The sequence below is a fragment of the Lycium barbarum genome, chromosome 8 (genome assembly GCF_019175385.1).
Source record: "Lycium barbarum isolate Lr01 chromosome 8, ASM1917538v2, whole genome shotgun sequence".
NCBI classification, from domain to species: domain Eukaryota; kingdom Viridiplantae; phylum Streptophyta; class Magnoliopsida; order Solanales; family Solanaceae; genus Lycium; species Lycium barbarum.
Window position 1 is genome coordinate 3,144,938 of NC_083344.1, and position 14,029 is coordinate 3,158,966.

The 14,029-nt window shown below is 35.6% G+C and overlaps 1 protein-coding gene and 1 pseudogene across 1 annotated transcript; one reads left to right on the plus strand and one right to left on the minus strand.

The window, feature by feature from the left end:
* The first annotated feature begins 484 nt into the window (after positions 1-484).
* On the plus strand, positions 485-1,172 carry LOC132605698 (histone H2B). The gene has a single exon (XM_060318881.1). The coding sequence runs from the start codon at positions 563-565 to the stop codon at positions 986-988; it is 426 nt and encodes a 141-aa protein (XP_060174864.1). The 5' UTR covers positions 485-562; the 3' UTR covers positions 989-1,172.
* Positions 1,173-2,244: 1,072 nt separating this feature from the next.
* Positions 2,245-14,029, minus strand: part of LOC132605700 (transcription factor PIF1-like) — a 15,667-nt pseudogene continuing 3,882 nt past the window's right edge.

A 14,029-nucleotide genomic window follows, 5' to 3' on the forward strand; every position in this document is an offset into this window, starting at 1 on the left:
TTTGACATAACTCACACCGCAAAATCTAGCTCAAAGGGAGGAAGATTACCCAAGCCTTATTAGAGCCCAGGGTTCTCGTCCGTCAATGATGTTATATATTCTCTTCACCCCCCACCCCCCACACCCCGCCCCCCAGATCCGAACATTCTTTTTATGCGGGGTTCACGTCCGGTCTGAAGCGTGCACATTCATAAACCGAAGGCTTTTTCATTATGTCCTTTAGCCATAAGTTCGATTTTGAAAAATAAATTTTAAAGACCAGCCCATTTGAAGGCCAAATATTGAAGACCAGCACTATTGACGGACAAACCTTGCAATTATTTGTTAGCTACACTATACAAGAAAAAATGACCCGGATCGCAAAACTGTCCCCTAAGCACCGTTGATTAAAATATTGAGATCAACCGCTATCCTTTACGATCCGCGTCACTGCCCATCTACCAATCACAACTCTCGCCTAAATCACTATATAAACTAAACTAACTTCCTATTTTCTCTACACCTTTCAATTTTCACTTTATCTATTTTCTTGCTCTCTTTATATTATTATTACCTAACAACAATGGCACCAAAAGCTGAGAAAAAACCTGCCGAGAAGAAACCAGCAGCCGAAAAAACTCCGGCAGAGAAGAAACCAAAGGCAGGAAAAAAGCTGCCTAAGGACGGAGGTGCAGCTGCAGGAGATAAGAAGAAGAAGAGATCCAAGAAATCAGTTGAAACCTACAAGATTTACATCTTCAAGGTGTTGAAGCAAGTACATCCTGATATTGGTATATCAAGCAAAGCTATGGGTATAATGAACAGTTTTATTAATGATATATTTGAGAAGCTTGCACAAGAATCTTCAAGATTGGCTAGGTATAATAAGAAACCTACTATTACTTCAAGGGAAATTCAGACAGCTGTGAGACTTGTGTTGCCTGGTGAATTGGCTAAACATGCTGTTTCTGAAGGCACTAAAGCTGTTACGAAATTCACTAGCTCTTAATTTTTAGGGCTTCTAAGGTTCAAATTAGGTTTTGTGGGTGTAAATTTAGTTTAATTAGTATGCTTTTAAGTGTTGAGATGATCGAGTTGGTCTAATGTAAGGTTATGGTCTAATTAGTATGCATATCTTATTTGTCTTGCCAGTAAAATGGATATCTCCAGGAAAGATTTTTCTGTTTTCTTCATTGATTTTGCTTGATTTGATCTTTTAATTATGCCATTTCATTTTTTACTTGTCACGATTTGTTTTTTGAAAGCCGATTTGATTTATTTTAAGAGCTAAATTAAATTAGATTAATTTAATATCTTAAAATTAAAATTTAATTGTCCAAAAACTATAAAAAAAAAATATGTGACAAATATACATACAACTTAGTTTCCACTTTGTATAATCTAATTCTGTGGGTTTGGAGTCTTTTATTTTAAACGGGTCTAGATAGAGCTAAATGGATATAGATTATTCATATAGTAGAACTGACTAATTTGGGATTGAGGCGTAATAGTAGTAGTATTGGATTTTGTTGCTAGACAATTAATGGTGCTATAACAAAGGAAGATCTTTCCCATGGTTTCCTAGTCCTTTTAGGTATATTAACTAGCCTTTAACCAAGTTCATCATTTAGCTCCTCTGACCCCTTCCCAGTTATTAGCTAGTGCACTGTCACAGGCACCGGGACCTAGATATTAATGGAGAAGTCAGCCCACTAAGGAACAGAGCTTCACTGAGCCCCCAGTCTCAGAGTAGTATGAATACAGGAGCACAGCAGCGTCTACATTGTAGTAGATATGGCAAGGGACACTCGGGTGTGTCACAGGGATCTTGATATATGTTATAGTTGCGGCCTTCAGGGCCACATGCAGAGAGAATGTCCTTCAGCTGCAACGCTGAGTGTACTAGTGCCAGTGGTACTGGCGCAGCTCAGCCCACCAATTCAGCCACAAATAGGTCAGTAACACCATTTGGTGCAGGTAGAGGAACGTCAAGGTCTGGAGCAGGCCAATCTTATTTCTATGCTCTTAACTGACCATCATGGTTCAGAGTCATTGCCGGACATTGATATAGGTACCTTATTAGTCCCTTTCTCATGATGACGTATAAACGACTCGTAAATGTGGCGAGAATAGACCTCACTTTAGGTATATTTTAACAAGTTAACAATACGCAAATGACAAACTGCAGAACTTACAGCCACAAATCCTTTCCAGTTATGGATACTCGACACCAGCTGAAGCACGTGTAGCAAGGGATCATAAGTCTAGGAAAAACTTACAAACCTGCTTCATACTGAATATCACTTCTTTCATTAAATACTTGCTTCGGAACATAACCATATGCGAAATTCAGAAAGAAAGAGCTATGATATATAAATCAACACTAGTTCTATCGTATTAATCAGCCACTGTAGACTGCACTCTTGTTTCTCTTACACTACAAAATTTGGTCGTGAGAAGCTCTCGTGGTCGATCGACCTTGTAATCAACCTGCAAAGACACAGAAATTGAATAAAATCCCAAGTTCATGCCAGTATCTGAAATGTGGCACTAATAATCATAAATTCATAGTCTAAGTAGAAGAGAAAATATATTTTAGCATCTTCATGTGGAACTTGTGCAAAGAGAATTAAAAACAATAAGTTTAAAATTTCATGCTTGCTATCTTCTTGTTGCTCTGAGACATATTAAAGCACAACAAGTAGAAAGTGCAGGATTGTTGGTTTTTAACAAAAGAAACTTAGAGAAATAACATAGAAAGGCCAAGAGAAATATACTGGTTATGCAGTCAAAAGGGAACTTATTTATGTTGCTTTATTAAGCTCTACATTTACACTACTTGCAGTAACAAAATTCAGTAAAAAAAATTTGATCATAATGCTAGCCTAGAATATCTCCACAAAAATCAGAACTTCAACTAACTAATTACTACTCACAAAATAAGAATAGCTGGCTAACAAGTAACTAAGATTTATTAAAAAATTAAAGCAGTAAAATAAAGTTATTGCAGTGCAAAAGCATAATTCTAACAACAACAACAACAACAACAACAACCCAGTGAAATCCCACATCGTGGGGTCTGCGGAGGGTAGAGTGTACGCAGACCTTACTCCTACCAAGGTAGGACGGTTGTTTCCGAAAGACCCTCGGCTCAATAAAAACATAAAAAGAAGTCAGATAAGGTTAAGAGAATCAAAACGATATGAAATGAAATAATGCAAGCGACACTGATAACACAGGATAATCAAAGCACAGGAAATAACAGATAATAGCAGAAATCTGAGCAGAAGAAATTATATTGCGATAATGCGACTACTAATAAGAACGGAAAACGAGACTATCTACTAGCCTTCTACCCTAATTTGGGTCCTCCAAACCCTCTTATCTAAGGTCATGTCCTCGGTAAGCTGTAGTTGCGCCATGTCGTGTCTAATTACCTCTCCCCAATACTTCTTCGGTCTACCCCTACCTCGTCTGAAACCATCCATGGCCAACCTCTCACACCTCCGCACTGGGGCAACTGTGTCTCTCCTCTTCACATGCCCAAACCATCTCAATCTCGCTTCTCGCATCTTATCTTCCACCGAAGCCACCCCCACCTTATCCCGAATATGCTCATTCCTAATCCTGTCACTCCTGGTGTGGCCACACATCCATCTTAACATTCTCATCTCGGCAACTTTCATCTTTTGAACGTGAGAGATCTTAACCGGCCAACACTCCGCCCCATACAACATAGTCGGTCTAACCACCACTTTGTAGAACTTGCCCTTAAGTTTTGGTGGCACCTTCTTGTCACATAGCACTCCGGAAGCAAGCCTCCATTTCATCCACCCTGCCCCAATACGATGTGTGACATCATCGTCAATCTCCCCGCAGCTTTGCAGAATAGACCCAAGGTACTTGAAACTACTTTTCTTCTGGATGGCCTGGGTACCAAGTCTCACTTCCAAGCCAGCCTCCTGAGGTGCTTCACTGAACTTACACTCCAAGTACTCTGTCTTGGTCCTACTCAGCTTAAACCCTTTAGACTCCAGAGTATGTCTCCAACTCTCCAGCTTAGCGTTAACTCCGCTACGAGTCTCGTCGATCAGGACTATGTCGTCCGCGAACAACATATACCATGGCACCTCACCTTGAATTTTCCGTGTCAATTCATCTATCACCAGCATAATTCTAACAAAGATGCACTTATTTTACCACCCTCAAACAGTGTTGAGAACTCTTTTTCCTTCATCTTCAGCTTTGGTACAAGAACTACAACAACAACAACAACAACAACAACAACCCAGTGAAATCCCACATCGTGGGGTCTGGGGAGGGTAGAGTATACGCAGACCTGACTCCTACCAAGGTAGGACGGCTGTTTCCGAAAGACCCCCGGCTCAACAAGAACTACAATAATGTAATATGTAAAAAAAAATTGACCGTCTGAATCGTATGCTTACCAGATTGATGATTCCCTGGACTTCCTTCTTTGCAACTGTTTGGTTTACTGCTGCTGGGCTGTTCCACTCCCTGATTCTGCATTTCAATACTGTGTATTGTCAAATGATTTCATGGAAGAATACGCAATAAATTAAGGTGATGAAACAAGCTGTTTTGGGCAGTTGACCACAGTTTAAAGTTTAGTCTATGTTGCAAGATGAAATTCTACCTGATAATTTCTACAAGAACATAGTTATCATGACAATGAAATAAATATGCACGAATTTGGATTAGTCTTAGAGGGTTTCATCTGTATCTCACGATTAGGTGGGTGTCAACGTACTGAGGTTAACGTACAACCACGAGCTTGAGATGTCAGATGGTGCAATTTCATTGGTTGCAGGAGCTGCTACTGAATTCCAAAATCATTTAGACTCATGAAACTACACAGTTTCAGATGAAGAAGATATGACACCTGTTCAGTTGAACAAAGGGGATCCGTAGGAGTGACTCACCCACATCCTGGATAGGTGACTTGGCATTCAGTGCTAGTACCGTTCCCCTCAATTAATAGAGACAAGACAAAAAAGAAGTGTAGCAGGAATAAACTTTTTTACTTAAGCAATCAACTATATAAAAGCAAGCAGAGGAAGTGACAAAGGTACTTGAGAGAATATATGGCAAGGAACCCTAATCGAACGCAAGGAAGAAGAGTGGGTTTCCTTTGGATAACTAAAGCAAAAAAGTATAAAAGACGATAAATAATTACAAAGAGTGAGAAGAACTAGGACTTGCCTGGGCTAACATCAGTTGTGCCTGCTGGAGACCAAAATATTGTTGATATGGATCACTAAAATTCGGAACTCTTGGCTGATCAATACTGTGTCGAGCAAGTGAGTTTGGCATTTGATTGTCGGGGTGGTTCGGGGATGGGATTCTAGATGGATCAGGTACAGGAAATGGTGGCAAATGATATGCCGGAAGAGGATATCTGGGAGCCATTTGTGCTGCTGCAGCTGCATTCTGCATTGCTGGACCTGGCGTTAGAGATGGATATGGCACCATTGGCCGGTTCGTGCCCATCCTCATACCCATATTCATTCCCATTGTCGGCATGAATTGCGGGATCCCACGATACATCATAGGGACCATGCTGCATCCCATGGACATCATCTGCAGTAAGGCAGCTATGATCAGACTGTAGCCTATACTGACCAATTAACTTTTTTCAAGGGGCTTAATTGAGGATAAATTCCACTTTCACCTTACACAGACAAGCTATAACAATATTAATACTAGTAATAGTCCAAATTATGATTATGAGGATTCTTATCTGAATAATTAAAACACGGAGAATCCAGAAAATTTTAAATTACAACTGCTTAACGAAAAAAAAAAATGAAAATAAAGACCTCTTCTGGTTTCAGAAACTTCTTGTGAGTCTTCTTTTCGATTATAATCGATGGAATCGACCAATTCGCTACATAAAGAATAATCGATTTGAACAGGCCGTAAGAACTGAAATGCACATGTCAACTTATAATCAGGATTTTGGTTAACATTATTACTGCATCACAATGCAGGATCAAGAGTAGGTGAAAAAATCTGAAATAAAGGATACTCCAAGTATTTCATTTTATATAGCGGTGTTGGACTGAGCATGTTGTTTAAGAAAGAAACATTTGGGCACCTACAAAAATATCCTTAAAACTTGTTGTCTTACACATACCATGACATTTCTATGGCTACAAGAGAATGTCATTAATTTAGGGTAAAGTGGAAAGTTTAAAGTTAAAGATTTTCCACATATAGAAAGAAGTCATTCTTTCTCAGACAGACTACAAAAGAATTGAGTCTCATAACAGAGGAAGTACTTAATTGAATTTCTTCAAATTTCTTCAGTGTTGGACATATCATAACCAGCTTGGGACAACAACTAGCTGAAAAAGAGTTTAACGAGGAAAAAATTGAGCTTAAACATCAGAAGAGGTTGAAGGCAGTAAAAATCAAATGATCCATGAAGAAAGAACTTTTCAAGGTCTTAGTCTGCAAGAGACAAACTTAATTGCTGGTTCCGGTATTGGTCCTTTTCTTATTTAGTAATCTTTCTTGATGCCCTTTTAAGAAATGTGATTGGACAAATTGCAACTGACTGACTTCTTATGACCTCAAACATACTATAATGTTAAAGAACTCTGGATTCTGATAAAAACCGCTTAGCGCCAAAGAAGATTAACGGGAAAACTCTCCTTAGAAATGGACTATTTAACTTCTATGATGGAAATATTTTCAGGCGGTCAGCCATCAATATGAGAAGAAGAAATGAATAGAAACAGAGCAATAAGTAAAGAGCTCATCTCAATGAAATCAGGTACTCCCTCCATTCCAATTTATGTGGCAACTTTCGTTTTTCGAGAGTCAAATTGACTAATCTTTGAAGCTAAATTGATTAAATCAACTCAATAATTTCAAATTAAAATTTAGATATTTAGAAACTATACGCAAAATATTATAAGTTGTAATTCTTCTCATGTCAATATGATGAAAAATTACAGTTTAAAAAGTTAGTCAAAGTTCACATAGTTTGAATCTCGAAGGCGAAAAGTGCCACATAAATTGCGACACAGAGAGTATTAACTAAAAACTTACCAAAACTCACTATACTATTTCATAAGTATTTTATACCAAAACAATATGATTGTTCAAATGGCAATAGCATTAAATACATACCAGTGCATGGTTAGCAGTGGATGGAAGATAACTCAAATCTCAAATTGACTTTGAATCGTTTTGAGTTTGATCTCAAAATCCCATGCCACATATGCTACTTAATCTCAATAAATTTCTATAGAAAAACTAATAATCTGCCTTCTCAGGACATTCTGGAAGCATATATGAAATATATCCGTTCTACAGAAGCTGGTGTTGACGAAAATGACAAGAAAATATATAGTTTTTCTTTGGGAAAGTAAAAGTGGAATAGAGACAAAAGTTGGCAGTATTTCAGAGTAAATTACATTCCTTATAGTATAGGGAATATCAAATATCCAGATACCGAACTTGAACTATTCACATATGTAAAATGGGCTCAGCAGAGCAAAATGGATATGCATGATTCATATAGCCGACCCATACTAGCTTAGGATTGATACGCTGTTGTTGCCATATTCCTACATCTAGGTAGTTGTCTTTTTGACTTAATTGTACTGTGCTTTGGAAAATCTACTTTTATAGAAATTTCTTATTTTGTACAATAAATGAGATAAAATAGCACAATAAACAAACAAACAGGTCTTTAATATGAAACATAATAGACAGAAAAGCACAATAAACAAACAAACAACTTGAAGTATGAAACTTAACAGTCAGAATACTACATAATGACGATATTCATACTCAGGGGCGGAGAGAGCGCATTAGTTACGGGTTCGGATGAACCCAATAACTTTTCTTTAGACCTTGTATTTGTATTAGGAAATTCATTAAATGTGTATAAATATTAAGTTGCAAACCTAATAACTATGACGACTATGGATATGGTAGCAAGTTTAGAACCCATAAGTTCTAAATTCTGGCTCCGCCTCTGTTCATACTCTAAGTAGATTAATAACTTGTAGATGTAGAAAATAGTGCAGTATTTGAAAACATAGTCTAAAACAGTCTTGAACAGGACATCAAATGTATTGAATTTTCACTAGTTTAGCTATCCAACATTCTGGTGTTGAAGTATTCAATATTTTAGTGGACTAAAAAAAGTTCCGTTTACAGCGACAAATTTTTTATGTTTTTAGTAATTAAGAGACTGAACAAATGGACTGACTGATGTTAGGAGGCAACTAAGGGCATTTTTGAAACAAGGAAAGAGAACTTGATTTTCAAGGTGCCGATAGGACAAAAAAGAATGTTAGCAAATATACCTGCACTTGCAATTGCAATGATTTAAGGTACTCAATTGCTTCATCCAGCATTGAAGCTTTGTCTGACTGAAAGTTGATTAAAAGAGAAACCTAAGTGTGAAATCAAAAATAGACTTTCTATGATGAACAGAACAAAATGGAGAATCCAAAGATGATGTTAAAACCTTGTTGCAGCGTGGTATGAGTTCTTGGAGAGCCTTCATTTTCTCATTTATTCTATCTCGACGTCTCTGCATTATTGAAGCACTCAAATATTGAGGAGACATACAATCAAAACACTTAAAAACCATCAAAACCTTCAGACCAAGACCTGGAATAGTATATACCCTTTCAGAAAGATTATGGACCTCTGCTGCACGAGATCTCTTTGTGGATGTAGAACTGCTGGCTTGCTTCTTTGCATCAGCAGACTCAAATTCAACATCCTGGGATATTAGAGAGGCCAAAGTTAAGAACATAATAAGAGAAATATCTGAATCAGCTCTTACAACAAGAAGAACAACTACTTCACCTCAAACCCAAGCAAATTAAAGGATCGGATGTCACCCCATTCAAGCTCGTGTGAATCCAATATTATAAAAAAGAATTAGGGCCTGTTTGTCCATGAAAATTATTCACTTTTTTGCGGAATAATTTCTCAAAATCCGTGTTTGGTTATGAAGTTGTCCATTTTTTCCAAATTCAACTTGGAGTTGGATTCCAAATTTGGAAAGTGCTCTAACTCAGTTTACAGTTGGAAAAATTCTGATTTTCAAATTTTGCCCCAATTTTTTTTTTTTTTTTAAAATAATAACAACCCCATCTTTTTATCAGCCACCAACTACCGTAACTACCAGAAGCCACCAACCCATATTTTTGTAATTTGTGAATGCAGGCTATAACATTATGTGACTATCTACCATGTGATATTACTCTTTTAGAGCAGATTTGGTTATTTGTTTCGTCAAGTTGACTGGTGTTGCTAGTTTTTAGAAATTGTGGGATATAAATCATATTTCATGTTTTTCTAGAAAAAGTATATTCAAACAAGAATATTATTCCAAATACTCTTTGCAAGAAGTTTAACCAAACACAACTCCATCTTCATAAATTTCAAATAAAGTGAAAAATATTTGGAATCCACGGCCAAACGCCTACTTAGTTTCGCTAACTCTAGATGTTCTCTACATTTTTTATTGGCATGTAAATCTCTAACAAGACTAAAAGACCCCAGCAAACATTAAGCCTAAAGTAAACTCACTAGCATGACTTAAACTTAACTATCTATCAGAAAAGAAAAACGAACTACAAATATAATAATATATGGGCCGCTATGTAAAACTAGATAATGCAGTAACTCAGCAGAAAGTTTCCATAAATTTCTTGTAGACGTGAAAACTAACAAAAGGAAAGAATCCAATATCAACCTGCAGCTATTTCATGTCTCTTACCATCAATAATAGGCATCAGGAAAGTCAAGCTAGACGATATTATTCAATAAAAGTTTGCATCAATCTCTCAGACTTTTAAGAACATGCACACTTTTTTAAGGGACGGAAAAAAAACATTGGCCAGCTAGTGCCACTATCTCCTGCAGTTTCGAAAGTCATTTTCCTACCACAGCCACTATTTATTATATTTGTATATTCATTATGCTATTTTATTACATGTTTGCGGTATTTTCGTTGCTCCTACTAGCTCATTTGTACCTTAACACCATTGCAACTCCAATGTTACTAAACTTAACTCATTTTAATCAATTTCAGTTTTGACACTCTCTGGAATCTAATCAAGAGTGAAAAAGCACAATGGCTTTATTGTATCATAGACCTGCTATCTATCAATTGGAGCAACAAATGGGACTAGAATCTGAGGAACTCAAATTTTACTAAATTCCTGATAATTGCTAGTCTAAAAAATCGTGATTGTCAGGCAGACGAACAAATAAACTCAAAAACTGAAGTAAACGCTCATGATGACACCGAAGACGGCTTAAACTAGGGTCAGAAAATAGAACTTAAGAAAAGAGAAGTATGACTTGCACAATCTGCATTCGAAAGACCCACCACTAGATAAAAGGAAATAAATACTCTCTTAGATCTGTTAAGGGATAACACTTCATGACAAGATTCTGTATATGAATATTTAAAGCAACAAGTTAAACTAGCATAGAAAAGATCCTGGTATGGAGTGCTCCCGCTTTAGTGGGCCCTATCTGGTGCCACTCCAAAATAGCCGGGCAAGCTTTCGGAGGCCGGATGGTTAAAAAAAAATTGCTTGAAAGAAAACGCATAGCACAAGAGTCTGATTTCAAGCACAAGATGACTTAAGGCTCCAGTGTTGCTACCGTGCTATCATATTGAAGCTTGCCACATAAAAACATATATTATATCTTCTCTTTGGAATTGCAGGACAAAACCTCCCAACAATCCCATGTTTACATCAGCAGGACCTATTTGTGCCACATTTAACTTTTCTTGGTTCTTTCACTATCAAATCATCAGTCTTTAGGATTTGTTCTGCGTAAATTATGGTATCCATCCTAAATTCTTCAAAGAAAAACCCCATTGCCTTGATCTTTACATTCCCTGAAATGTGGATTTTCTTATCTTTAATGTTAACTGTCCCAAATGAATGAGGGATAGGTTGTTGGTCTCCTTATATGGTCTTGGACAATTCTCATCCCACGAGCTGGCTTTTGGGATCGATTTAGACACAAGGTTCATTTTCTTAACATTTACAAACAAATACTTCATCAAATGTATGCAGAGGCGGATGGAGCACTATAACGAGGGGTTCAACCCCAAACTTTCGATGCGGGATATAGATTTATGTGTAAAAATTTACTAAAATTACAATAAATAGTAGATATGAACCCATAACTTTAGAAATATAATGGTTCAATACTAAAATTTTAGAAGGTTGAACCCTAGAGTTTAAATACTATATACGCCTCTGAATGTATGACAATAGTATAACAATATCTTGTCCAAGTAGTTGGTCAATCATATTGAGCTCCTTGGAGGTATTTCAATTTCAAAACGAGATTCTTTCTAAAGGGTGGCGCTTGAACCGAACATCCAAAATCACCACATTAATGGGATCAAGGTTCAGTGCTACAATGCCAGTTAGGTTTAATATTACCAAGGTCTTGGAAACCAACAAAGTTTCTGATGACTAGCAAAGATGAGTTTCTTCAACAAGAATGTTAAAAACTTAAAATGTTGAAACAAACAAATACTGCAAAAAGGACAACAAAGTACTACTATAAATGATGTAAAACGTGAAAGATGATTGGACCAAAGTCAAATATGAAGAATTATGTGGGCAGTCATTGGGTGGCAAGTGTATATGGGACAAAATTTAATGATATTACACTTTATGATAAATCCTGGTTGTGTCCTCCAGCAGCATTGCTCATGTTTGCTGCTTAACTTCAAGGTACCTATTGTATGCAAATTGCTGCTTAACCACATAGAAAATATTTACTTGTAAATTGATGTTTATATATACCAAACCAAATAATTTAATCATTAGAGTCTCAGAACCAAAACAAATAGTAGTATATATCGGTCAATTAGGGTTAAGTGGAAAAAGTCTATACGTAAGAAACTGTCTTTCATGAGTGTAAACATCGGGTGCTAGTAAAAATATTTTGGCACCTGTTGTGTTTTTCTACAACCAGTGCGGTCACTAACAAGGTTCGGTTGATTGTTTGAGAGGAAATTATATTGCTCTAAAAGCACATTAATTGCTTAGAATCTTCTCCATTAGCTATGTTGGTAACCAGTCAAAGTTTCACATTTAATTAGTCCTGCCATAATCCATACCGTAGCTTTTTCCTTTATATTTAGTCCATTAAAAAAAAATGATAAACCATTAAAATAAACTTTCATTTTTATGTGAATGAAGAAATAAAAACATTGAAAATTCATTAATATGATTTATATATATCGGTTTTTTTTTGATGAAGAATTTATATATATCGGTATTTAGAAACTATATAATTTTAAAATAATAATTAATTCCATTTTAATAGAGATAATTTTATATTGGTGAGGCAGTAATATGGTTACGGAAAAAAGAAAAATACAATGTGGGGAATAAGTTTTAATTTATTAAACGGAAGCAAAGAATGACTTTAACAAGTTGTGGTGAAATTTGAAAAACAAAGAGGAACGGAAAATAATAGGATTAAATTGAAATTTCAATTATTTTTAACTGGTAGAGTCTAGACAAAGAAAAGTGAAGCTTTGAGACATATTAAATAAAAGAAAATTTAAATAAAATACTAAAAGCAAATTGATAATGCAAATATCTAAGTTATTTGTTACTCGTTCTTTTCCATTTCGTTTAAAAAAATGAAACCCCGTTATATATATATATAAGAACCCTTCAGTTTTAAATTTTCTATTTACCCTGAATGAGATGCACTTACATACATCTAAATGTCATGATATGTTTTACGACTGAGTTTCAACAACACTTTTAAGAGGTTGTTTTGTAATTGGTAAGATAGGGAGGACAGTCATCGGTGATAGGACTAAATGTGAAATTACTTTATCTCACACTCCATACAATCTCAAAATTACTACTTCAAATTAACTTCAAAGATAAAATAATAAAATGTCACTGGCGAGAGTATTTAACAAAAGAAGCAAACTTCTTCCGTCTCAAATTATTTGTCGTATTTATTTAAAATAATTGTCTCAATTTATTTGTTATTTTAAAAATTTAAGGCACTATTAATTATTTTTTTCCAATTTGTCTTTATCCGCCGTAGAATTATGTCATTAATGAAAAAGACGCATAAATGGAATTCTCAAGTTTATTTTTCCCTATAACAAATTAATAACTAGAAATGACACGTAAATGGAAGAAGCAATTAATGGTGGAGAAAAATTATAACTTAGATATAGCTAAGATAAAATTAGTCAAATACTCTCCAAATTAATGTATTTCTTAAGAGTGTTATAAAATTAAAAAAAGACAGATAGTTTAAGACGGAAAATATAATCCTTTCCGTTACTTCCAATGGAAACAGACGCCCAAAAATTTGGGATGACCAGTAGAATTTGTACTTTGTGAGTACAAGCTACGAGCAGCTTACTCGACCTATCAACACCATGAGAATCCGTGTAAGTAATTTGTGGTGCACAATATGCCACTTGGCATTTCTGTGCTATTACAAGCAGGGTGAGGTGGCTTTCTTCTGGCCATGAATTCTCCGAAATGCTAAATGCATGGAAATGTTTAGATTCTCAAACACGTCAGGTGTGTACAGTGGTTTTGTATTACTCCCTCCGATCCATAATAAGTGTCATCTTAGCTAAAAACATCCATATTAAGAAATCAATAATGTAATGTGAAGTTTATTATATAATAAAAATAAATTCTTTTTTCGTCTTGATTAAAACATGTACAAGTAGTAAACCTTTTGACATTGGTATTTCAAAAATATCAAGTTATTAGGTGATTTTTCCAATCATCATTTAGATGTTCCTTTAACTTGTTATTTTTTGTCTAAGGGTAGAATTAAAAAAATTAGTCAATTTATATTTTCATTTCCTAAATGACACTTATTTTGGGATAATTTTTTTTTGCTAAAATAACTTTTATTATGGGACGGAGGGAGAAATAATTTTTTTTCGTCCTTGTACAGTGTGATTCGAATGGGTATTATAATCCGTATAAAACGTGCAACAGTATTTTATCAGCAGAAGGAT